The following is a 24,951-nucleotide window of genomic DNA, read 5'->3' as shown; positions in this document are numbered from 1 at the left end:
GGTATCACAGACATGTATCAGGTATCACAGACAGGTATCACAGACATGTATCAGGTATCACAGACATGTATCAGGTATCACAGACATGTATCAGGTATCACAGACAGGTATCACAGACATGTATCAGGTATCACAGACAGGTATCACAGACATGTATCAGGTATCACAGACAGGTATCACAGACATGTATCAGGAATCACAGACAGAGAAATATAAAGTGTTAAAAAGACAAAAAGGTGAAAACGTTTTGTTGTTTTCTTTATTTTTATTGAAGTGAATCTTTTTAAAACAATGATATCAGGCATGACAATGGTGCTTTGGCGCGTCCTAGTGGTGACATGTGGTAACATCCGTCCATCTACCCTCCCAACAGCAGGTGGCAGCAGAGCTCCACCCTGTGACGTCAGAGCGCTGAGCGGTGAAGACGCTGCTGTGTCGTCACTTCCTGTTGCAAAGATGGAGTTCGGAGTGAAGATGAGTCTGTGGGAAGATGGACCGAGGCCCGGGCAGCTTTATTCTCTGTTCCCCGGCGGCAGCAGCAGCAGCAGCGGACCAGTCTCCGCCTGTTCTCCGGTCAGACACACACTGTGAGTGAACCGCAACCAGCACCGCGGTCCTGTGCGACTTTAACCCGGAAATGTCGCGGTTTGTGCTGGATCATGCCGCCGAGGCTAAGCTAGCGGAGGCTAAGCTAACTGTTTAAATAGTCCAACTTAGAACAAACTCTTCTAATTAAATTAAATTAAATAAGTTAGTCGTGAACATGACGCTGCTAACTGTTAGCTCGCTACATTTGAATCCAAACACTTTAAGATTGAAGATTTAATCTAAATTTAATCTAAACCGAAGCACTTTTTAAAAAATGACGTAAGTTTGAAACAGAAACGAGAAACAAGATTAGCAAACAAAAAAGAGACAAAACGTGTTTAATAAAGAGAAAACGGCACATTAACATCAATGTGTTTTTAAGAAAACGTGGATATGAATGTAATAAATATTCAGGTCTGGATAATGAAAGTATGTGTTACTGAGTATGTTTGAACTGAAAGTGTGAATGAGTGAGTGAATGAATGAGTGAGTGAGTGAATTAATAAATTCACTGTGGCTTTCAGAGCTGTCTCTAAATAATAATAATAATAATAATAAATGTGTTAAATGATGAGCTTTTAGACGTTTCCTTCATAAATGCTGGAGATGAAGCTACAGTTCACCAGTGTTCACCACACTCTGACCAATCAGCACTCTGATGATAATAATAACAACAATAATCACAGGGCCATGTTCAGGCTCTTTTTACAGGATGATGCAGCCTCACATCCCATAATACTGAGGACACGCCCCCTTCAGACGTCCTGATCAAAGACAGGTCTCACTCTCTGTTTTCTACTGTGATCAGACAAAGATGGACAGTTGTCCAACACTTCAGTCATAGGTTTCTAACTGATGATTGAGTGAAGACACTTTATTCACATATTTTATCAACTCTTTGACAATAGAGGAAAAAATCAGCACCTGATATTTATATGAATCAGAAAGTGAATTTGATTCTTTGTGTTTTAATAGTCTGTCTGTGTGTCTGTCTCTGTGTCTGTCTGTGTCTCTGTCCATCTGTCTGTGTCTGTGTGTCTCTGTGTCTGTCTCTGTGTCTCTGTCTGTCTGTGTCTGTCTGTCTGTGTCTCTGTCCGTGTCTGTCCATCTGTCTGTGTCTGTCTGTCTGTCTGTCTGTCTGTCTGTCTGTGTCTCTGTCTGTCTCACCTCTGTCTGTCTGTGTCTCTGCAGGACACCGATGGTGACGGGGACGTCTGTCCTCGGGGTGAAATTTACCGGTGGTGTGATCATTGCTGCAGACATGTTGGGTTCTTATGGTTCTCTGGCTCGCTTTAGGAACATCTCTCGCCTCATGAAGGTGACGCTCATCATCGCCATCATCTGGAAGTCAGCTGACCATGTGACCATGTGACTGAGTGTGTGTGTGTGTGTGTGTTTCAGGTGAACAACAGCACCATCCTGGGAGCTTCAGGAGACTACGCTGACTACCAGCACCTGAAACATGTCATTGAACAGATGGTGTAAGAATCAAACACACACACACACATTAACCAGCTGATGCTCCGTCACTCATGTGGGTGTGTGTTTGTGTGTCAGGATCGATGAGGAGTTGCTAGGCGACGGTCACAGCTACAGTCCAAAGGCGCTGCACTCATGGTTGACCAGAGTGATGTACAACCGCCGCAGCAAGATGAACCCACTGTGGAACACTGTGGTCATCGGAGGCTTCTACAACGGAGAGGGGTGAGAGAACGTGGTCGTCGTGTGATCACACGGTCACATGACCGGTCACCTGTCAGCCATCTTTGCTACTGTGTCTCTTCTATGTCAAACATTGAGCAAATCACTTGAAATGCACTGAAATTAAATTTGTCATCGGCCAAAAAACGAAACGATAATCTTCAAATTGTCTTTTTATTGACTGAGATTATAGATTAACATTCATGCTTGAATAAAGAATCTCTGATCTCATGAACTGATCACTTCCCATCCCATAATAATCTTTATAACTTTGTTTTCTTCTAGTTTCCTCGGGTATGTGGACAAACTGGGTGTGGCCTATGAGGCGCCCACAGTTGCCACTGGTTTTGGAGCGTACCTGGCTCAGGTGAGACTTGACTGCACCACTGAAGCTTCCTGTTTCACTACAGTGACTGGTCGTCATGGTGACGTGTGTGTGTGTGTGTGTGTGTGTGCATGCAGCCTCTGATGAGGGAGGTGGTGGAGAACAAGGTGGAGATCAGCCAACAGGAGGCGCTGGACCTGGTGGAGCGCTGCCTCAAAGTGCTTTACTACAGAGACGCTCGCTCCTACAACAGGGTGAGTTCATCAGTGGGTGTGGCCTCCAGGGGGCGCTCTTCCTCCTCTTTCTTTGTAGAAAAGAATGAAGTTTTGATGGCATATAAAGACAGATATTTACATGTTGACATCTTAGTAACGTCTATTTGATGTCACCTTTATTTCAGCACGAGATCGCCATAGTAACGGAAAAGGGCGTGGAGATTATCGGCCCGCTGTCATCTGAAACCAACTGGGACATCGCTCGCATGGTCAGGTGAGGTCAAAGGTCAAGATGTGTGTCAGTGTTTAGTGATGAGTCTGCAGTGTGTGTGTGTGTGTTCACTCGTCTTTCTTTGTCTCTTCAGTGGCTTTGAATGAAGAGCAGCTGTATCCTCTCTTTGTTTTTTTGTACCATGGAAATAAAACCAACAAAATCTCTTCCTGCTTTGACTTTTGTAACAATGTTTTTGTGGATGTGAATTGTTTTTCTTTTAATCTGAATAAAGTGAGTACATTAGTTTCTGTTAATCTGCAGTGTTTACATCATATATAAGTGACACAAGTGTAAAATGATGTCAGACGCTTGAATGGAGAGTGAAGTAACTTTGGTCCCAGTGATGAAGAAGATGATGATGATGATGAAGCACTGGAACAAACTGAACATCTGTGGAACATCTGTGATGCTGAGTAGAACACACACACACACACACACAGTGTTCATGTGGTCATGAAGAATTGCCTTAATGTTGTAAAACCTCTCTCTGTGGATAATGACTTTTTTAAGTATTTAATGTAATAACTTAACACATGAGACTGATTTTTCAAACTATTTTTCTAATATCTGACAGTTACCAACATTAGCTCGTGAAATAAGTCATTAAAATATAATGGGCGCCTGTTGCTATGCAGATTCCATCAGATTAATGTATCTGCTCTGTAACTGGGCAGATCAGGAAAACTCGCCCAATCGCAATAATCCTTGTTGAAGAAATAGCTGCGTTAGACCAATGAGACTCGTGCCGATGCTGGTCTCTGGGTAGATTAGTGCGTGTGCGCCAATCAGAATGGACGTGGTTTTTGTCGTCAGGCAGACCTGCCGCCGTCGTCCAATCACAAAAACATCTGACTGGGGATTTTTGCTGTATCTTGGCTCAGGTACTTTCTTTTTCTTTTTTAAAATCATTTCTCTCTCTGGCTTCAGCCAACATTTCTAACATTAATGACACAATTCTTTGACTGTTTGAGGGAATTACTCCGTGTTTATAAAACGCGTCTTAAAGCTCGTTAAAGGGCTCTTTCACTTCCTGCTAAAACCATAATGTTAGCTATTAGCTAGCGGTGTGTGAGCGCGAGCTCCTCAGACGACTCCTTCCCCGGTAACCGTCGCTTTTCTCCGGTTAAAACGCTGTCAACTCCGTCTCGTTTGAAACCAGCTAACTTGTCGCGGTGATCTGAAGCTAACCAGTGACGGCGAGGCTACGTTAGCCCGTTAGCTGGACGCTAACATGTCAGACACCGGCAGCTCCGCTCACTGCCCGGCCGAGGACACAATTGTCAGCCCGGGGACACGACTGTCATTCCGACCGGGGACACGACTGTCATCCCGGCCGGGGACACGACTGTCATCCCGGCCGGGGACACGACTGAGGCTACCGCTAACGTTAGCGGCCAGAGGCGGGAAGGAGGCCGGCGGTGGGCTGCGTGAGTGTGTGTGAGTGTGTGTGTGTGACTGTGTGTGTTTGTGTGTGTGACTGAGTGTATGTGTGTGTGTGTCTGTGTGTGACTGAGTGTATGTGTGTGTGTATGACTGAGTGTGAGTGTGTGTGTGTGTGTGTGTGTGTGTCTCGACACATGCTCGCAGACAGTCATTATCAGGTTATAAATGGAACAATACATTTTTTTAATGATAAAAATATAAAGTGCCACTAGAGGGCGCTGCACCTTCAAGATGTTTTCTATCTGTTCTAAACAAAAGGTTTATATTTATTTTACATTGTTTCAGTTTTGAATACATTAGCAGTGTTTTGTTACTGTTTCAAACAGGCTCCGCCCATTAGACTTCCCAGATTCAAACCTGTTTTGATGATGATGATGATGATGATGATGATGATGATGATGATTGTGTCTTCTCAGATCATGTGACTCAGTGTGGGTTCATCACTTCAGATGTCTGAGGATCAACAACAGAGAGGGGAGGGGGAGGGGGGCGACACTGAGCCCAGCATGATGCTGCAGAAACTGAAACATGACATCTCGTAAGTGGACAAAGTCTCTGACACTGTGTGTAACGCTGTCTGACACAGTGTGTAACGCTGTCACACTGTGTAACGCTGTCTGACACTGTGTGTAACGCTGTCTGACACTGTGTGTAACGCTGTCACACTGTGTGTAATGCTGTCTGACACAGTGTGTAATGCTGTCTGACACAGTGTGTAACGCTGTCTGACACTGTGTGTAACGCTGTCTGACACTGTGTGTAACGCTGTCACACTGTGTGTAACGCTGTCACACTGTGTGTAACGCTGTCTGACACTGTGTGTAACGCTGTCTGACACTGTGTGTAACGCTGTCTGACACTGTGTGTAACGCTGTCTGACACTGTGTGTAACGCTGTCTGACACTGTGTGTAACGCTGTCACACTGTGTGTAACGCTGTCTGACACTGTGTGTTACGATGTCTGACACAGTGTGTAACGCTGTCTGACACTGTGTGTAACGCTGTCTGACACAGTGTGTAACGCTGTCTGACACTGTGTAACGGTGTGTTAATGTGTCTGTTCTGTGTCGCACAGGAAAAGTGTTCAGACCAAAGTGGATCAGATCCTGGTGAGGACACACACACACACACACACACACACTAATCCAGGGTTAACTTGAGTTTAGCTTAATCCTGATAATCAAACATCTGTGCGTTCACAGCAGGACGTCCAGCGTTTCTCTGACAACGATAAGCTCTACCTTTACCTTCAGCTGCCCTCAGGACCCAGCTGTGGAGACAAGAGGTCAGTCAGAGGTCACCTCATGGTGTTATGGCAGGGAAACAGTTGACCTTTGACCTCTGTGTGTGTGTGTGTGTTTTCAGCGTGGGTGACTCGGGCTCCTTTAACACCACTGACCAGCTTTACACCTGCACCTGGATCCGCTTTCACCTGGAGGAGCATTCAGACACATGTCTGCCCAAACAGGACGTCTACGAGACGTACAGGTGAGGACACACACACACACACGCCATGTCACGTCATGTGACTCTGACTCCTCCCCCTGTCTTTCAGGAGATACTGTGAGAACCTTCAGCATCGACCTCTGAGCGCCGCTAACTTTGGCAAAATCATCAGAGACATTTTCCCCAACATCAAAGCACGGAGGCTGGGAGGAAGAGGACAGTCCAAATATCCTCACAGCTCACCCTGGGTCTGGTCTGGTCTGGTCTGGGTCTGGTCTGGTCTGGTCTGGGTCTGGGTCTGGTCTGGTTCTGGTCTGGATCTGGATCTGGATCTGGATCTGGTCTGGTCTGGTCTGGTCTGGTCTGTGATCACAATGGGGTCACTCTCCCACACCAAAGTCCAGAGAGAAAAAGAGTGGTTTTCAGGTTGTTGATCCACTGCTGCCTCGTGTGGTCACTGTGTGTCACTGCTGCCTCGTGTGGTCACTGTGTGTCACTGCTGCCTCCATCATTATTGTCTTGTTTTGTCTCTTCAGTGTTTGGCTGACCTCAGTGACACAAAGTGACCAGCAGAGGCAGCAGAGGAGCAGCAGCTCCTGTTAAAGCTCAGTGTTACAGTTGCATCACAGTTGTGTCACAGTTGTGTCACAGTTGTGTCACAGTTGTTTGTCAGTTGTGTTCTTTAACCTGAGCGACTCATACGTACTGTTACAGTGGAATCAGGAGGAAGACGGTGCTCAACATGCCTCTGCTGCCCAACCTGGACCTGAAGAACGACCCAGTACACACACACACACGCGCACACACGCATACACACACACACACACAGGTTGTGGTCTCCATGACAGCCATGACTCCTCCTCCTGACTCCTGACTCCTCCCTCTTCAGGCTGAGCTGACTGAGCTGGTGCAGACGTACAAACAGGAAGTGACAGAGGCGGCGTGTGAGCTGATCTGTGATTGGGCGCAGAAGATCCTGAAGCGTTCCTTTGACACCGTCGTAGAGATCGCTCGCTATCTCATTCAAGAACACATCGTTAATCCTCGATGTAACCAGGCTGAACTGGTGACATCAGCTACACTGGCAGGTAACACACACACACATACACACACACACACACACAGAGACACCGAGACACACTCAGAGACAGACACACACACACACTGAACTGAACTGGTGACATCAGCTACACTGGCAGGTAACACACACACACACTGAACTGGTGTGTGTGTGTCTGTGTCTCTCTCTCTCTGTGTGTGTGTGTCTCTCTTTGTGTGTGTGTGTGTGTATCTGTGTGTTTGTGTATCTGTGTGTCTCTCTGTGTGTGTGTGTGTGTACAGCAGGTCCAGCCAAACCTCACAAAGTCATAAAGAAAACTCCTGCCGTCTCCAAAGACTCAGACTCGGCGTTGGATCATAACAAGGTGAGGTCATAGGTCACATATTTTTACTGAGCACGCTCAGTCCGTCCCTCTGACACTTCCTGTCTGTCCTCAGAAGGACATCAGAGACACCTTGTCCTCCTCGTCTTCACTGAAGACTCTGCTGCCTGGAGACAAAGGATTGGCTACCTGCACCAAACCATCCTCCCTGGAAGCTCCGCCTCCTCCTTCCTCCTCCTCATCTTCCTCACTTCGCCCTGCGGTAGGTCAACGCCTCCACAAGCCCTCACCTGGGGTCACCTGAGGTCACCTGGGGTCACCTGGGGTCACCTGAGGTCACCTGGGGTCACCTGAGGTCACCTGGGGTCACCTGAGGTCACCTGGAGTTACCTGAGGTCACCTGGGGTCACCTGAGGTCACCTGGAGTCACCTGAGGTCACCTGGGGTCACCTGGAGTCACCTGGGGTCACCTGAGGTCACCTGGGGTCACCTGGAGTCACCTGAGGTCACCTGGGGTCACCTGAGGTCACCTGGGGTCACCTGAGGTCACCTGGGGTCACCTGGAGTCACCTGAGGTCACCTGGGGTCACCTGAGGTCACCTGAGGTCACCTGGGGTCACCTGAGGTCACCTGGGGTCACCTGAGGTCACCTGGGGTCACCTGGAGTCACCTGAGGTCACCTGGGGTCACCTGAGGTCACCTGGGGTCACCTGAGGTCACCTGGGGTCACCTGGAGTCACCTGAGGTCACCTGGGGTCACCTGAGGTCACCTGAGGTCACCTGGGGTCACCTGGGGTCACCTGAGGTCGTGTTCTGCCCCCGACTAATGGGTTAGGGTTAGAATGAATTTCTCCTCTGTGATGTCATTGATGCTCTGTGATGTCGTTGATGCTCTGTGATGTCATTGATCCTCTGTGATGTCATGCAGGTGGAGGCCTTCATCAAGCAGTTACCCAGAATCCTCCCTCGCAGTTCCATCCCTGATAAGACGCAGCTCTCCGTTCGTTCCTCGCCACCGTCGCTTGCGCCCAAAGACGCCTCTGGTGTCGGGGGGGCGTCTGGACCTGGAGGTCCGGCCCCTGCTGCCGCCGCCAGTGGGGGAGGAGTCAAGGTCATCGCTATGGCGACGCTGCCACAGCAGCAGGGCGGGCCCATGCCCTTAATGATCCTGCCTCAGAGCTGCCTGTCCTATGACAGAGAGAAAGTGGCTCCGCCTCCACAGCAACAACACGCCACCGCCGCCCCGACCTCCGTGGTCCAAAGGGCCAGAGGAAGCATCAGCAAGCGCCCCCTGGAGGCACCAGGGAGTTCAGCAAGCGTGTCCTCTGTGTCTGCTGCCAACGCTCCTCCCGTGAAACGGAAACGCGGTCGACCGAGAAAACCTCGGCCGGAGGACGTGCTGCCGCCTCCGCCCCCTCCTCCTCCTGCTGCTCTTCCTCCTCAGGCCCCGCCTCCTGCTCCTCCCATCCATTATCCCATCATCACGCCCGTGGGCGGCGGTGTCATCCAGAAAGCGTCGTCTTCTTCTTCCTCGCAGCCCGTGCTAGAGCTGGTTCTGAGTCAGCTGCCGGCGGCGGGGGCGGAGCATCGCAGCGTGGTGGTGCAGTGTCAGCCGGGCGGCGCCGAGTCGGACCGCCACGCTCGGCCGCTGCTGCTCCTGCAGACTTCAGCCAATCCCAGCTGGGAGCTGGCGGCGGGGAGGACGCCCATGGTGGAGGTGATCCAGAAAGCTCCACGGCCAGGCAACGCCACCGCCGTGGCCCCGCCTACAGCCCACCTGACCCCTCCCCTACTTCTAACCTTACCCAAGATGCACGAGGAGCAGATGGAGGTGGAGATCACACCGTCCCCACTGGAGCTGTACATCAAGCCCAGCTCCGCCCCAAGCTCCGCCCCAAGCTCCGCCACAGCGCCCAGGAGTGAGGAGGAGCAGAAGGGGGGGGGGCGAGAGAGAGCGCCACAGTAGCTCCCCTCAGCGCTGACACGCCCCCTCGACTCTTACTGCTGGATGGGTTGTGTGTGTGTGTGTGTGTGTGTGTGTGCTTGTGTGTGAATTTATTATTCAAACTTTGACGTTGAGTCTGAAAAAAATGAGCTGTCAATCAACCAGTTTTCATCAAGTCCTTTCAAAGTAAAAGTTCCAAGGGTTTTTAGATATTTCATCATCATGTCTGAACTGAAGCTGAAACTCCGCCCACCATTTGTTAGCTTATCTTAGCATTAAGAAGGGTTCATAGTATTGTCAGTGAACAACCATGAGAAAGGGGGCGGGACAGGAAGTTAGCCGACCTGCTAACTTGTATAAATATGTGTCACTGTTGCACTTTACTATGAACATGGTTAGCTTAGCATTAGCCCCAGGAGAGTTGTCATGTTTAGCTCACTGCAGCACACTTCCTGTTTACAGTGACGAGCCAATCACAGACACTGCTATTAAACACAAACATTTATTGTGACAACCGAGAAGATCCTGGAGGAGGCGGAGTCTGGTGATGTTACATCATATGAGGGCGTGGCCTTCTTCATTGGTGCTCCAAACCACAGGACTGGGCGTCGCCGTCAGTCCTCACTGTTTCTTCCTGTGAATTCTTTCTTCTTTTTTTTAAACAGTAATGTGTGGGTGTGTATGTGTGGAAACTGAACTATTGCATGATGGGAAAATGAGTTTTAGCACTTTGCTATGAACTGAGTGTAGCTTAGCTCACATGCTAGCTGCTATGATTGAAGCTAAAACCCTGGAAATGTTAAGCCCCGCCCCCATGTCATTCTGTTTTTTTATGGTTTGTATGTAACAAAGTAACAGTTTAAACTGTTTGACAGACAGAGGGCGCCCGTGAGCAGGTGCACGTCCTTCAATCGTTCACTGTGGAAACAAAACCAGAAACGGGTCAGATAATCAAAGATTTAAGGATCGGGATTCGGGTAGAGTTGACCTTCGTGGATCGTCCTGTGATGTCACTTCCTGTTTGTTCATTTATAGATATTTTTTTTTCTTTTTTAACATAAAATGAAACTTGAACGTCAAAACATTTTCGGATGGTTCAACATCAGAAGACACATGACATCACAGCTTCAGTTGAGGAGGAGTCATGTGACCTGAGTGACCCGGGTCACATGATGAACCATATAAACCTGTTTATTAACGTGATGATGATTCCTGTTGCTATGACGACGCCTGTTTCCTGCATGTTTTTGCCTGCTGCTTTTGTTCCTGTTGTGTCAGAGGTCGATGTTGGTTTACGTATGAGAGATAAAACAAACCTTTGTCCTTTCTTTTTGAAATGCACCTTTATTCTGTGTGTGTGTGTGTGTTTTCCTCTGACTCATGAATAAAGGAAGTGACATCACTGACTCATTTCCTTTGTGAGTGTAGTTCCTCTCTCAGCCACATGGAGGCGCACTGCTCTGACATCAGCGACAAAAGAAAAAAAGTTTGTATTTTTGTATCGCTGTCACCACGCCCCCTACAGGCCTTTTTAAAATAAGAAAAATAACGTTAACGTGACGTCACACCCCATCGTAGCCTCTTCCTCAACGTCATCAAAACAAATCCATCCGTTATTCTCGGCCTTTATTGTGAAATGTCACCGGAAATGCTGCTGATTTAACGGATGCTGCGTCACAGTATCTTTACAGCGGAGTCGGTAAACCCGGAGCAGATGGAGACTGAGTCCGCCTGAAACCAGGATTTAAAACGGACAAAACCCGGACCAAAGATCGGGAAATCAACACGAAGACTTCCGGGACGAAACGTGGATTAAAGGCCGAGTGAGGGAGCGTTTCCGGCGGCTGCTCCTCGATATGTTTTCTCTTCTTTAAACGCTCTTTCACTGACTTGTGATCCGGGTTAGCTGCACCTCGGTCCCGGTTGTTGTGGTGGAAAGTCCCGGGCTCTGTTGGCCAGACTCGGCCCGGTCCCGTCACGGCTCGGCTCAGCTCGGCTCGGCTGCTCCTGACACGGTTTGTTTTTGTCACTGCTGCCTCACACACGACATCGTGACGTCATTACAGTATTTACATCACACGTATTTGAAGTTCAGCCTCGTTTTTCGATGCTTCTCCTGATGTTTGGCAGGACACGCCCCTTCTCGAGGACACGCCCACACTGTGTAAAAGAGGTGTGGTTCAGTTCGGTAACTTTCTGTTGATTGATAGCTGATCATTGATTAGTTTTTACTTATTGATCAATATTCTAACTAACTGTTGGACTTTTACTGAACTTACGAGACATTCTGTCCCCTCGATGCTAACCCTAACATTAACCGACACAGCTCCCCCTTGTGGTGAAATGGACATTATTTTCTAATTTCACAGGTTTTTTTTTCTTCATCTCTTTCAGTTCAACTCTTCAAAATGGCCGACACCGAGGTCTCCCTGTCCCCGACTCTGCTACCATTTAATCTTAGCCCCTCCCACTCTGCCCCGCCCCCTCCCACTGCCTCCTCCCCCACCACCTTCTCATGTCCCTCCTCCCCCTCCAGTGCCTCTTCCTCCTCCTCTTCCTCCTCCTGCTCTGAAAACTCGTCTGAGTGCCCCGCCCACCATCACCACCGCCACCTTTGTCGTCAGCCCCGCCCCCAGCTGCAGTTTCCTCCGCCCTCTCAGGACGAGCAGCCGTCCTCGCCGAGCGCCAGTCCACGCAGCTCCAGCCTGAGCGGCAGCAGCATCATCATCAGCAGCAGTGATGATGAAGAAGAGGATGATGAAGATGAAGATGAAGATGAAGATGATGATGATGATGAAGATGAAGAAGAAGATGAAGATGCTGATGATGATGATGATGATGATGCTGCGAGCGGCACTGACCCACAAGGCCTGAGTCCAGTGGTCCACATCTTCACAGAGGACGCCATGCAGACGGATCTGGGTGGTGACCAAGGTAACCAGGAGGGGGCGTGGTCCCTGTAGTGTATGTCACCTAAATGTTGTCATGGTTACAATGGCTGAACCTTCTGACTGTTGAACCTTCTGTTGAACCTTCTGACTGTTTGGCCAAAGTTCATTGTTTGGCTAGTTTTTACCTGAATGCTAAAGTTGAACGTTGTTTTCTTGTTGTTTTCTCGGTGTGTGCAGTCATTGATGCTGAAGTGGCTCTGAAGGCTTGTCAGGAAGTTCTGCTCCAGGTCCAGAAACACAGCGACAACGAGCCCCAACAACAACAACGACAAAACATTGAATTGAGCGAGTTCCTCAGCACAGACTCCAGCTCCATCAAAGAGGAGGACGAGGAAGAAGACCAACAAAAACAAGGAGGGGCATCCCGGCAAGTCCCGCCTCCCCCAGCAGGAACGCCTCCTTCCTCACTGTCACCGGCGATCGCGACAGCATCGAAACAGTCATGGCTGCTCCGCCTCTTTGAGTCCAAGTTGTTTGACGTTTCCATGGCGATCTCCTACCTGTACAAGTCGAAGGAGCCGGGCGTGCAGGCGTACATCGGAAACAGACTTTTCACTTTTCCCGACAACGACGTGGACTTTTACCTCCCGCAGCTGCTCAGCATGTACGTGCACATGGACACGGAGGTGGGCGACGCCATCAGACCCTACCTGGTGAGACAATGTGTCTTCTTCACCAGCAGGGGGCAGCCATCTCTAACTGTTGAAGTTGCACCTTCATCATTTTCACCTACTTTAACTGCTACCGTAGCTGCTTATGTAGCTGCTGATGACTTATTGTGAAGGGGTGAATGTGTTGCATGTCGTGTAGCGCCCTCTTCAGTTTGTTGATCAAACCTCAGAAACTTCTGCCCCCTGCTGGTGAAAAAGTGTTTAATATGTTGATTGAAATAATTGTATTGATCGGTGATTAACCTCCTCTTTGAACCTTTGACCCTGGTCACCCTCAGCTCTACCGTTGTGGGCGGAGCATCACCTTCTCGCTGCTGTCGGCGTGGCTGTTGGGCGCTTACTCGTCCGACATGAACATCTCCACGCAGCGTCACTCCAGAGGAACCAAGCTACGCAAACTCATCCTGTCTGATGAACTCAAACCATCCGACAGGGCGCCCGACAGCCCGCCCTCATCGCCCACCATCTGCCGCCGTCACAACAGCAGCCACGTAGATGCCTCCAGCTCCGCCTCTAACTCCGCCTCTGCAGGTGTCCCTGTGACGCCGGACGTCTCTGTCTCTCCGTCGAGACGACATCACAGAACGAAGTCGGAGGTTGGCGCGAGTGGCGGCGTGAGCGGCGGTGTTCTCCGGAGAACGGGGGGTAACCCAAAGGTGGAGACGGTTCATGAAGAGGTGTGTCTGTGTGACAGAGGCGGAGTTAGTGAGTGTGTGAGTGTGTGTGTGTGACTCTGTCATGTAGAGGATGAATGAATGGTTGTTAATCAGCTGAGTGACGTGGCTCCTCCCCCTCCAGCCCGAGCGTCTCCGCCCTCAGCGTGAGTTCGTAAAGTCTCTGCTGGTCATCGGGAAGCGTTTGGCGACGTTAGCGACCAAAGAACAGAAGACGCAGCGACTCATCTCCGAACTCTCGCAGCTCAATCACAAACTTCCGTCTCGAGTGTTTCTGCCGACGGCCGAGCGTCAACATCACGTCTGTCGAATCCCTCACACTCAGGCTGTGCTGCTCAACTCCAAAGACAAGGTGAGGCCACGCCCCCATCCAACACACGCTCTATCCCCGCCCCCTCTAACCCCGCCCCCTCTCTCCTCCCCAGGCACCTTACCTCATCTATGTGGAGGTTCTGGAGTGCGACAGCTTTGAGACGTCACCTGTTCCTGAGCGGATCCCAGAGACCAGGATCCGCTCAGAGTGCTCCGCGGAAAACCTGGACTGTGTCAGCGCCGCTAACGGGGCTAACACGGCTAACGGGGCTAACACGGCTAACGGGGCTAACGGGCTGACGTCAGAGAACAGGGCAGGAAGTTTGTCCACCGTCCATAACTACGACAACGATGATGAGGCGTGGGCGACCGACGACATCGGAGAGCTGCAGGTGGAGGTGAAAGGAGGAGGAGGCGGGGCTTAGAGTGTAACCATGACAACGGTGTAACCGTGTGTGTGTGTGTGTGTGTGTGTGTGTAGGCTGAAGCTCAGAGCAGCAGTGACAACATCAGTCAGTTTTCAGTCGACAGCATCACAAGTTTGGAGAGAAAAGAGGTGACGTTTGTAGCTGCAGGAGACATCAGGTACACAACAGACACACAACTCTGACTCTCTGACTCTCTGACCCCTGACTCTCTGACCCTCTGACCTCTGACTCTCTGACCCTCTGACCCTCTGACTCTCTGACTCTCTGACCCTCTGACTCTCTGACCCTCTGACCCTCTGACTCTCTGACCCTCTGACTCTCTGACCTCTGACTCTCTGACCCTCTGACTCTCTGACCCTCTGACCTCTGACCCTCTGACTCTCTGACTCTCTGACTCTCTGACCCCTGACTCTCTGACTCTCTGACCTCTGACTCTCTGACCCTCTGACTCTCTGACCCTCTGACCTCTGACCCTCTGACTCTCTGACTCTCTGACTCTCTGACCCCTGACTCTCTGACTCTCTGACCCTCTGACCTCTGACTCTCTGACCCTCTGACTCTCTGACCCTCTGACCTCTGACCCTCTGACTCTCTGACTCTCTGACTCTCTGACTCTCTGACCCCTGACTCTCTGACTCTCTGACCCTCTGACTCTCTGACCCCTGACTCTCTGACTCTCTGACCCTCTGACCTCTGACTCTCTGACCCTCTGACTCTCTGACCCCTGACTCTCTGACTCTCTGACCCTCTGACCTCTGACTCTCTGACCCTCTGACTCTCTGACTCTCTGACCCTCTGACCTCTGACTCTCTGACCCTCTGACTCTCTGACCCTCTGACCTCTGACCCTCTGACTCTCTGACCCTCTGACCTCTGACTCTCTGACCCTCTGACTCTCTGACTCTCTGACCCTCTGACTCTCTGACCCTCTGACTCTCTGACCCTCTGACCTCTGACCCTCTGACTCTCTGACTCTCTGACTCTCTGACCCTCTGACCCTCTGACTCTCTGACCCTCTGACTCTCTGACTCTCTGACTCTCTGACCCTCTGACCTCTGACTCTCTGACCCTCTGACCCTCTGACTCTCTGACTCTCTGACCTCTGACTCTCTGACCCTCTGACCTCTGACTCTCTGACTCTCTGACCCTCTGACCCTCTGACTCTCTGACCCTCTGACTCTCTGACTCTCTGACCCTCTGACCCTCTGACTCTCTGACTCTCTGACTCTCTGACCCTCTGACCCTCTGACTCTCTGACCCTCTGACTCTCTGACTCTCTGACTCTCTGACCCTCTGACTCTCTGACCCTCTGACTCTCTGACTCTCTGACTCTCTGACTCTCTGACCCTCTGACCCTCTGACTCTCTGACCCTCTGACTCTCTGACTCTCTGACCTCTGACTCTCTGACCCTCTGACCTCTGACTCTCTGACTCTCTGACCTCTGACCCTCTGACTCTCTGACTCTCTGACCCTCTGACTCTCTGACTCTCTGACCTCTGACTCTCTGACCCTCTGACTCTCTGACTCTCTGACCTCTGACTCTCTGACCCTCTGACCTCTGACCTCTGACCTCCCCATGTAGACGGCGTCTGTCAGAAAATCTTGCTCAAACTTCGACTTCGTTCAGAAAAGACCCTGAAGATCCGTCTGCAGTCGCCCTCAAAGAACCCTGGGAAGAGAAAGTCAGGTGACTGTTCACCTCTTCACTAACTAACCTGTTAACTAACTAACATTTGAACTAACTAACTAGCCTGTTAACTAACTAACTAACCTGTTAACTAACTAGCCTGTTAACTAACTAACTAACCTGTTAACTAACTAACATGTTAACTAACTAACTAACCTGTTAACTAACCTGTTAACTAACTAGCCTGTTAACTAACTAACATGTTAACTAACTAACTAACCTGTTAACTAACCTGTTAACTAACTAGCCTGTTAACTAACTAACTAACATGTTAACTAACTAACTAACCTGTTAACTAACCTGTTAACTAACTAGCCTGTTAACTAACTAACTAGCCTGTTAACTAACTAACTAACCTGTTAACTAACTAACTAGCCTGTTAACTAACTAACTAACCAACCTGTTAACTAACTAACCTGTTAACTAACATGTTAACTAATTAACTAACCTGTTAACTAACCTGTTAACTAACTAGCCTGTTAACTAACTAACTAACATGTTAACTAACTAACTAACCTGTTAACTAACCTGTTAACTAACTAGCCTGTTAACTAACTAACTAGCCTGTTAACTAACTAACTAGCCTGTTAACTAACTAACTAACCAACCTGTTAACTAACTAACCTGTTAACTAACATGTTAACTAATTAACTAACCTGTTAACTAACCTGTTAACTAACTAACCTGTTAACTAACTAACCTGTTAACTAACTAACTATGTGAAACAAATGTCATTGGAGTCATCAGTGTTGGTTAAATGGTGTCTTTACTTCATGAAGAAGAGAATCTGTTCCAAAGTTGTTCTAAATGTTCTGACTTTGCTTCAAAGAGCTCAAACATATATACAGTTACATCAAAGCAAGATACAAGACAACACACTTTGTTTATGACTCACACATGTTATCACTGTTCTCCTCATGTCATCATGTTCTCCTCATGTCATCATGTTCTCCTCATGTCATCCTGTTCTCCTCATGTCATCATGTTCTCCTCATGTCATCCTGTTCTCCTCATGTCATCATGTTCTCCTCATGTCATCCTGTTCTCCTCATGTCATCATGTTCTCCTCATGTCATCATGTTCTCTCCTCATGTCATCATGTTCTCCTCATGTCATCCTGTTCTCCTCATGTCATCCTGTTCTCCTCATGTCATCCTGTTCTCCTCATGTCATCATGTTCTCCTCATGTCATCATGTTCTCCTCATGTCATCATGTTCTCCTCATGTCATCCTGTTCTCCTCATGTCATCATGTTCTCCTCATGTCATCATGTTCTCCTCATGTCATCCTGTTCTCCTCATGTCATCATGTTCTCCTCATGTCATCATGTTCTCCTCATGTCATCATGTTCTCCTCATGTCATCATGTTCTCCTCATGTCATCATGTTCTCCTCATGTCATCATGTTCTCCTCATGTCATCCTGTTCTCCTCATGTCATCCTGTTCTCCTCATGTCATCCTGTTCTCCTCATGTCATCCTGTTCTCCTCATGTCATCCTGTTCTCCTCATGTCATCATGTTCTCCTCATGTCATCATGTTCTCCTCATGTCATCATGTTCCTCATGTCATCATGTTCTCCTCATGTCATCCTGTTATCCTCATGTCTCATGTTCTCCTCATGTCATCTCTGTTCTCCTCATGTCATCCTGTTCTCCTCATGTCATCATGTTCTCCTCTATGTCATCCTGTTCTCCTCATGTCATCCTGTTCTCCTCATGTCATCATGTTCTCCTCATGTCATCCTGTTCTCCTCATGTCATCATGTTCTCCTCATGTCATCATGTTCTCCTCATGTCATCATGTTCTCCTCATGTCATCCTGTTCTCTCATGTCATCCTGTTCTCCTCATGTCATCATATTCTCCTCATGTCATCATGTTCTCCTCATGTCATCATGTTCTCCTCATGTCATCCTGTTCTCCTCATGTCATCATGTTCTCCTCATGTCATCCTGTTCTCCTCATGTCATCATGTTCTCCTCATGTCATCATGTTCTCCTCATGTCATCCTGTTCTCCTCATGTCATCCTGTTCTCCTCATGTCATCATGTTCTCCATGTCATCATGTTCTCCTCATGTCATCATGTTCTCCTCATGTCATCATGTTCTCCTCATGTCATCCTGTTCTCCTCATGTCATCCTGTTCTCCTCATGTCATCATGTTCTCTCATGTCATCATATTCTCTCATGTCATCATGTTCTCCTCATGTCATCATGTTCTCCTCATGTCATCATGTTCTCCTCATGTCATCATGTTCTCCTCATGTCATCATGTTCTCCTCATGTCATCCTGTTCTCCTCATGTCATCATGTTCTCCTCATGTCATCATGTTCTCCTCATGTCATCATGTTCTCCTCATGTCATCATGTTCTCCTCATGTCATCCTGTTCTCCTCATGTCATCATGTTCTCCTCATGTCATCCTGTTCATCCTCATGTCATCCTGTTCTCCTCATGTCATCATGTTCTCCTCATGTCATCATGTTCTCCTCATGTCATCCTGTTCTCCTCATGTCATCCTGTTCTCCTCATGTCATCATGTTCTCCTCATGTCATCATGTTCTCCTCATGTCATCCTGTTCTCCTCATGTCATCATGTTCTCCTCATGTCATCATGTTCTCCTCATGTCATCCTGTTCTCCTCATGTCATCCTGTTCTCCTCATGTCATCCTGTTCTCCTCATGTCATCATATTCTCCTCATGTCATCATGTTCTCCTCATGTCATCCTGTTCTCCTCATGTCATCCTGTTCTCCTCATGTCATCATGTTCTCCTCATGTCATCATGTTCTCCTCATGTCATCCTGTTCTCCTCATGTCATCATGTTCTCCTCATGTCATCATGTTCTCCTCATGTCAGTACCTGTTCTCCTCATGTCATCATGTTCTCCTCATGTCACATGTTCTCCTCATGTCATCATGTTCTCCTCATGTCATCTGTTCTCCTCATGTCATCATGTTCTCCTCATGTCATCCTGTTCTCCTCATGTCATCATGTTCTCCTCATGTCATCATGTTCTCCTCATGTCATCCTGTTCTCCTCATGTCATCATGTTCTCCTCATGTCATCCTGTTCTCCTCATGTCATCCTGATCTCCTCATGTCATCCTGTTCTCCTCATGTCATCCTGTTCTCCTCATGTCATCCTGTTCTCCTCATGTCATCATGTTCTCCTCATGTCATCCTGTTCTCCTCATGTCATCATGTTCTCCTCATGTCATCATGTTCTCCTCATGTCATCAATGTTCTCCTCATGTCATCCTGTTCTCCTCATGTCATCCTGTTCTCCTCATGTCATCATATTCTCCTCATGTCATCATGTTCTCCTCATGTCATCATGTTCTCCTCATGTCATCCTGTTCTCCTCATGTCATCATGTTCTCCTCATGTCATCATGTTCTCCTCATGTCATCATGTTCTCCTCATGTCATCATGTTCTCCTCATGTCATCATGTTCTCCTCATGTCATCATGTTCTCCTCATGTCATCCTGTTCTCCTCATGTCATCCTGTTCTCCTCATGTCATCCTGTCTCCTCATGTCATCCTGTTCTCCTCATGTCATCCTGTTCTCCTCATGTCATCATGTTCTCCTCATGTCATCCTGTTCTCCTATGTCATCATGTCTCCTGTTCTCCTCATGTCATCATGTTCTCCTCATGTCATCATGTTCCTCATGTCATCATGTTCTCCTCATGTCATCATGTTCTCCTCATGTCATCCTGTTCTCCTCATGTCATCATGTTCTCCTCATGTCATCCTGTTCTCCTCATGTCATCCTGTTCTCCTCATGTCATCCTGTTCTCCTCATGTCATCCTGTTCTCCTCATGTCATCATGTTCTCCTCATGTCATCATGTTCTCCTCATGTCATCCTGTTCTCCTCATGTCATCATGTTCTCCTCATGTCATCCTGTTCTCCTCATGTCATCCTGTTCTCCTCATGTCATCATGTTCTCCTCATGTCATCCTGTTCTCCTCATGTCATCATGTTCTCCTCATGTCATCATGTTCTCCTCATGTCATCCTTCTCCTCATCATCTGTTCTCCTCATGTCATCCTGTTCTCCTCATGTCATCATGTTCTCCTCATGTCATCATGTCATCATGTTCTCCTCATGTCATCCTGTTCTCCTCATGTCATCATGTTCTCCTCATGTCATCATGTTCTCCTCATGTCATCATGTTCTCCTCATGTCATCATGTTCTCCTCATGTCATCATGTTCTCCTCATGCTGACTCCTGCTTTACAATCACATCATTTGTTCACAGCTTGACTTTTGGTTAATTATCTTTAACAACATACAGAAAACATTACACTAAAAACTCCCTCACGGGAACAGGAAAACTATTTATTTCCCACACTTACTAACCTGTTAACTAACTAACCTGTTAACTAACTAACTAACCTGTTAACTAACTAACTAACCTGTTAACTAACTAACTAACCTGTTAACTAACTAACCTGTTAACTAACTAACTAACCTGTTAACTAACTAACTAACTAACCTGTTAACTAACTAACTAACCTGTGAACTAACTAACCTGTTAAGTAACTAACTAACCTGTTAACTAACTAACTAACCTGTTAACTAACTAACTAACCTGTTAACTAACTAATCTGTTAACTAACTAACTAACTAACTAACCTGTTAACTAACTAACCTGTTAACTAACTAACTAACATGTTAACTAACTAACCTGTGTGTGTGTGTGTGTGTGTGTGTGCAGACGGATCAGAGAAGCCTCTCCCTATGGTCACATGACCAACTGGTCGTTGCTGTCAGTCATCGTTAAGTGTGGAGATGATCTGAGGCAGGAGCTGTTGGCCAATCAGGTGCTGAGACAGCTGCAGGTACACGCCCACTCTCTGACACACACACACACACACACACATTTGTTGGGTTAGATTTAGCAGTTTGAACTGCACATTGATCAATGTATTGATTGATGATCGATGTATTGATTGATGATCGATGTATTGATTGATGATGTATTGATGTATTGATTGATGATCGATGTATTGATTGATGATTGATTGATGTTTTGATCAATGATTGATTGATGTATTGATTGATGTATTGATCGATGATTGATTGATGTATTGATCGATTATTGATTGATGATTGATTGATGTATTGATTGATGTATTGATTGATGATTGATTGATGTATTGATTGATGTATTGATTGATGATTGATTGATGTATTGATTGATATATTGATCGATGTATTGATTGATGATTAATCAATGTATTGATTGATGATTGATTGATGTATTGATTGTATCAGATGATCTGGCAGCAGGAGAAACTTCCTCTGTGGATCAAACCAAATAAGATCGTGGTGATGTCATCAGACTCTGGAATGATCGAACCGGTGATCAATGCTGTATCTCTGCACCAGGTACACACACACACACACACACACACACACACACACACACACACACATGTTCACACACACACACATGTTCACACACACACATGTTCACACACACACACACACACATGTTCACACACACACATGTTCACACACACACACACACACACACATGTTCACACACACACACACACACATGTTCACACTAATGAGCTGCGTCAAATTGAAACTTGTGTTGTTACAATGTTAAAACACGGAGGGTCAGAGGTCAGTCGTTGTTGTCGATGAGGATTCTGATTGGCTCGTTTGTCTTCCTCCTTCTTCCTACACTGCCCCCCACAGGCTTGGGATAGTTATGACGGCTCTGGACAGCTTTTTTATGAGGGTTAATATAAAGAAAGATTTAGGAAAACGATGATGTTTGTACGAAGTTATTTAGGAAAAGATGATGTTTGGGTTAGGGTTGTTGTGTACAGGTGTGTAGACAGAGTCACCTGTCTCTGATGGACTCACTGTTGTGTTGTTATTGTTGTGTTGTTGTTGTGTACAGGTGTGTAGACAGAGTCACCTGTCTCTGATGGACTCACTGTTGTGTTGTTATTGTTGTGTTGTTGTTGTGTACAGGTGTGTAGACAGAGTCACCTGTCTCTGATGGACTCACTGTTGTGTTGTTGTTGTGTACAGGTGTGTAGACAGAGTCACCTGTCTCTGATGGACTCACTGTTGTGTTGTTATTGTTGTGTTGTTGTTGTGTACAGGTGTGTAGACAGAGTCACCTGTCTCTGATGGACTCACTGTTGTGTTGTTATTGTTGTGTTGTTGTTGTGTACAGGTGTGTAGACAGAGTCACCTGTCTCTGATGGACTCACTGTTGTGTTGTTGTTGTGTACAGGTGTGTAGACAGAGTCACCTGTCTCTGATGGACTCACTGTTGTGTTGTTATTGTTGTGTTGTTGTTGTGTACAGGTGTGTAGACAGAGTCACCTGTCTCTGATGGACTCACTGTTGTGTTGTTATTGTTGTGTTGTTGTTGTGTACAGGTGTGTAGACAGAGTCACCTGTCTCTGATGGACTCACTGTTGTGTTGTTATTGTTGTGTTGTTGTTGTGTACAGGTGTGTAGACAGAGTCACCTGTCTCTGATGGACTCACTGTTGTGTTGTTGTTGTGTACAGGTGTGTAGACAGAGTCACCTGTCTCTGATGGACTCACTGTTGTGTTGTTATTGTTGTGTTGTTGTTGTGTACAGACGGTAGACAGAGTCACCTGTCTCTGATGGACTCACTGTTGTGTTGTTATTGTTGTGTTGTTGTTGTGTACAGGTGTGTAGACAGAGTCACCTGTCTCTGATGGACTCACTGTTGTGTTGTTATTGTTGTGTTGTTGTTGTGTACAGGTGCGTAGACAGAGTCACCTGTCTCTGATGGACTTCTTCCTGCAGGAATATGGCTCCTCCACCACAGAACGGTTCCTCAGCGCTCAGAAGAACTTTGTTCAGAGTTGTGCAGGTTACAGTCTGGTGTGTTACCTGCTGCAGGTGAAGGACAGGTGAGACACTGCTCACACACACCTTTATGACCGAGCTAAGCTAGGCTAACACAGCTTCTGTGTGTGTGTGTGTGTGTGTGTGTGTGTGTGTGTAGACACAACGGGAACATTCTTCTGGACTCTGAAGGTCACATCATCCACATCGACTTTGGATTCATCCTCTCAAGTTCACCACGAAACCTCGGCTTTGAGACGTCAGCGTTTAAACTCACATCAGAGTTTGTGCACGTAAGTGTGTGTGTGTGTGTGTGTGTGTGTGTGTGTGTGTCAGCCTCCATAGGTAGAATGTGAATCTGGAGACAAAGATGTTTTGTTTATCTTTAAGTGTTTGGTGTAATATTTTAACTGATCATGTTGGTCTTGTAACGGCTTGTTGCTTTATTAACCTGAGACTTTTTCAATATTTCTTCACAAAATGTTTGGATCTTGTTCTCCTTTTTGTAAAATTTGGATCCAAATAAAAGCATTTAAATGTGTGTGTGTGTGTGTGTGTGTGTGTGTGTGTGTGTGTGTGTGTGTGTGTGTGTGTGTGTGTGTGTGTGTGTGTGTGTGTGTGTGTGTGTGTGTGTGTGTGTGTGTGTGTGTGTAGGTGATGGGTGGTCTGGATGGAGACATGTTCCTCTACTATAAGATGTTGATGCTTCAGGGTTTAATCGCTGCGAGGAAACACATGGACAAAGTTCTACAGATAGTGGAGATCATGCAGCAAGGTAACACGCACACACACATACACACACATGCACACACGCATGCACACATGCACACGCACAAAGACACACATGCACACACAGAGAGAGAGACACACACACACACACGCACAAACACACACACAGGTCACCTGTCCTGATGATGATGTCACTTCCTGTCCCAGGCTCTCACCTGCCGTGTTTCCATGGCAGCAGTACCGTCCGTGGCCTGAAGGAGCGTTTCCACAGGAGTTTGACTGAGGAGCAGCTGCAGATGTTAGTGGAGCAGATGGTTCATGGATCCATGAGCTCCATCACCACCAAACTCTACGACTCCTACCAGTACGTCACCAACGGCATCATGTGACCACGGGGGCGGAGCCTGTTGTGACCACGGGGGCGGAGACTAAGAAACACACATTCACCCTGTCACAATCAAAGTGGGCGGGGACAAAGTTTGTTACTTCACTTCAGAGTGGGACTGAAGTGTGTGTGTGTTTCCACACCTGCACTTACCACTATGACCAACAGAGGGCGCCAGAGGCTGGTTGCATGAATGAGGGCAAGTCTGTGATTGTCTTGTTTTTACTTGATGAAGCACAAAGAGTTCATGTGAGCGACAGAGAGTGATCTCCATCTCCATCATCATCTTCATCATCATCATCATCATCATCATCAGTGAAGGTAAACTGATAAAAACATGACTCATCATTTGTTCTGCTTCAGTGTCACGTGACATCAAAGGTCAGTGTGTCACGTGACATGAGCTAATGCTAACTGAAGTTGGTGTTGTTGTAGTTAGCTTGACGATAACTGATGTGGAACATTGTCGTTGTCATGCTAATGCTAACCCACCAAAACAGTCTCAAATACGACCTCCTTTTTTTATGTAATTGAAACGTGTGAAGTTTCACGTTTTTTCACAGAATAGCTAAACTCGCTAAGCTAAGTGACAGCTCGTTATTTAAATTTGTTAACAAAAAAGTAATTTCTTAGATTTAGATTAGCATAAGTTTTGTTACCATTACCTGACAAAACTAATGCTAACTAGCTTGTCAGTTAGCATAAACAGGCTCTGTTTTAATCTGAATTTTTCGCTTAACGATAGAAATTATATTTTTGACTTTTTGCGAAATACGACTTTAATGAATCACACGTTATCATTAAACTGTACACTAACTGTTAGCATGTTGCTACGTAACTAAAATGGCTTCTTGTTTTGACTGAATGTTTCATCTTCACGGGGTCGATAACGTTTGTTTTTTGATGGTAAAAGTGCTTTTATTTTGACACTAAAGTG

At 47.2% G+C, this 24,951-nt stretch overlaps 3 protein-coding genes across 4 annotated transcripts; all 3 read left to right on the top strand.

Moving 5' to 3' along the window:
• Positions 1 to 442: 442 nt before the first annotated feature.
• On the top strand, positions 443 to 3,273 carry psmb4 (proteasome 20S subunit beta 4). Its single transcript, XM_083899688.1, has 8 exons — positions 443 to 587; positions 1,780 to 1,906; positions 1,990 to 2,069; positions 2,146 to 2,292; positions 2,575 to 2,656; positions 2,752 to 2,868; positions 3,015 to 3,103; positions 3,195 to 3,273. The coding sequence occupies exons 1-8, from the start codon at positions 457 to 459 to the stop codon at positions 3,205 to 3,207; spliced, it is 786 nt and encodes a 261-aa protein (XP_083755814.1). The 5' UTR covers positions 443 to 456; the 3' UTR covers positions 3,208 to 3,273.
• A 1,709-nt stretch (positions 3,274 to 4,982) lies between these two features.
• rfx5 (regulatory factor X, 5) lies at positions 4,983 to 9,489 on the top strand. Its single transcript, XM_083899682.1, has 10 exons — positions 4,983 to 5,084; positions 5,622 to 5,655; positions 5,749 to 5,831; positions 5,912 to 6,034; positions 6,102 to 6,212; positions 6,689 to 6,773; positions 6,882 to 7,080; positions 7,334 to 7,416; positions 7,490 to 7,636; positions 8,303 to 9,489. The coding sequence occupies exons 1-10, from the start codon at positions 4,996 to 4,998 to the stop codon at positions 9,338 to 9,340; spliced, it is 1,992 nt and encodes a 663-aa protein (XP_083755808.1). The 5' UTR covers positions 4,983 to 4,995; the 3' UTR covers positions 9,341 to 9,489.
• Positions 9,490 to 11,062: 1,573 nt separating this feature from the next.
• LOC310935741 (phosphatidylinositol 4-kinase beta-like) lies at positions 11,063 to 24,853 on the top strand. 2 transcript variants are annotated; one of them, XM_083899681.1, is made up of 14 exons: positions 11,063 to 11,334; positions 11,714 to 12,253; positions 12,448 to 12,923; positions 13,220 to 13,618; positions 13,740 to 13,967; positions 14,041 to 14,319; positions 14,409 to 14,512; positions 15,938 to 16,042; positions 20,769 to 20,892; positions 21,329 to 21,442; positions 22,814 to 22,965; positions 23,061 to 23,193; positions 23,555 to 23,675; positions 23,837 to 24,853. In XM_083899681.1, exons 2-14 carry the CDS (start codon positions 11,728 to 11,730, stop codon positions 24,016 to 24,018), a joined length of 2,943 nt encoding a protein of 980 aa, XP_083755807.1. In that variant the 5' UTR covers positions 11,063 to 11,334; positions 11,714 to 11,727; the 3' UTR covers positions 24,019 to 24,853. The 2 variants fall into 2 exon arrangements, with proteins under 2 accessions (XP_083755807.1, XP_083755806.1); XM_083899680.1 differs by having other exon boundaries at positions 14,041 to 14,325.
• Positions 24,854 to 24,951: the final 98 nt, after the last annotated feature.

This window comes from Microchirus variegatus, assembly GCF_963457635.1.
Source record: "Microchirus variegatus genome assembly, chromosome: 13".
NCBI classification, from domain to species: Eukaryota; Metazoa; Chordata; class Actinopteri; order Pleuronectiformes; family Soleidae; genus Microchirus; species Microchirus variegatus.
This window is presented reverse-complemented; position numbering and strand designations above follow the sequence as displayed.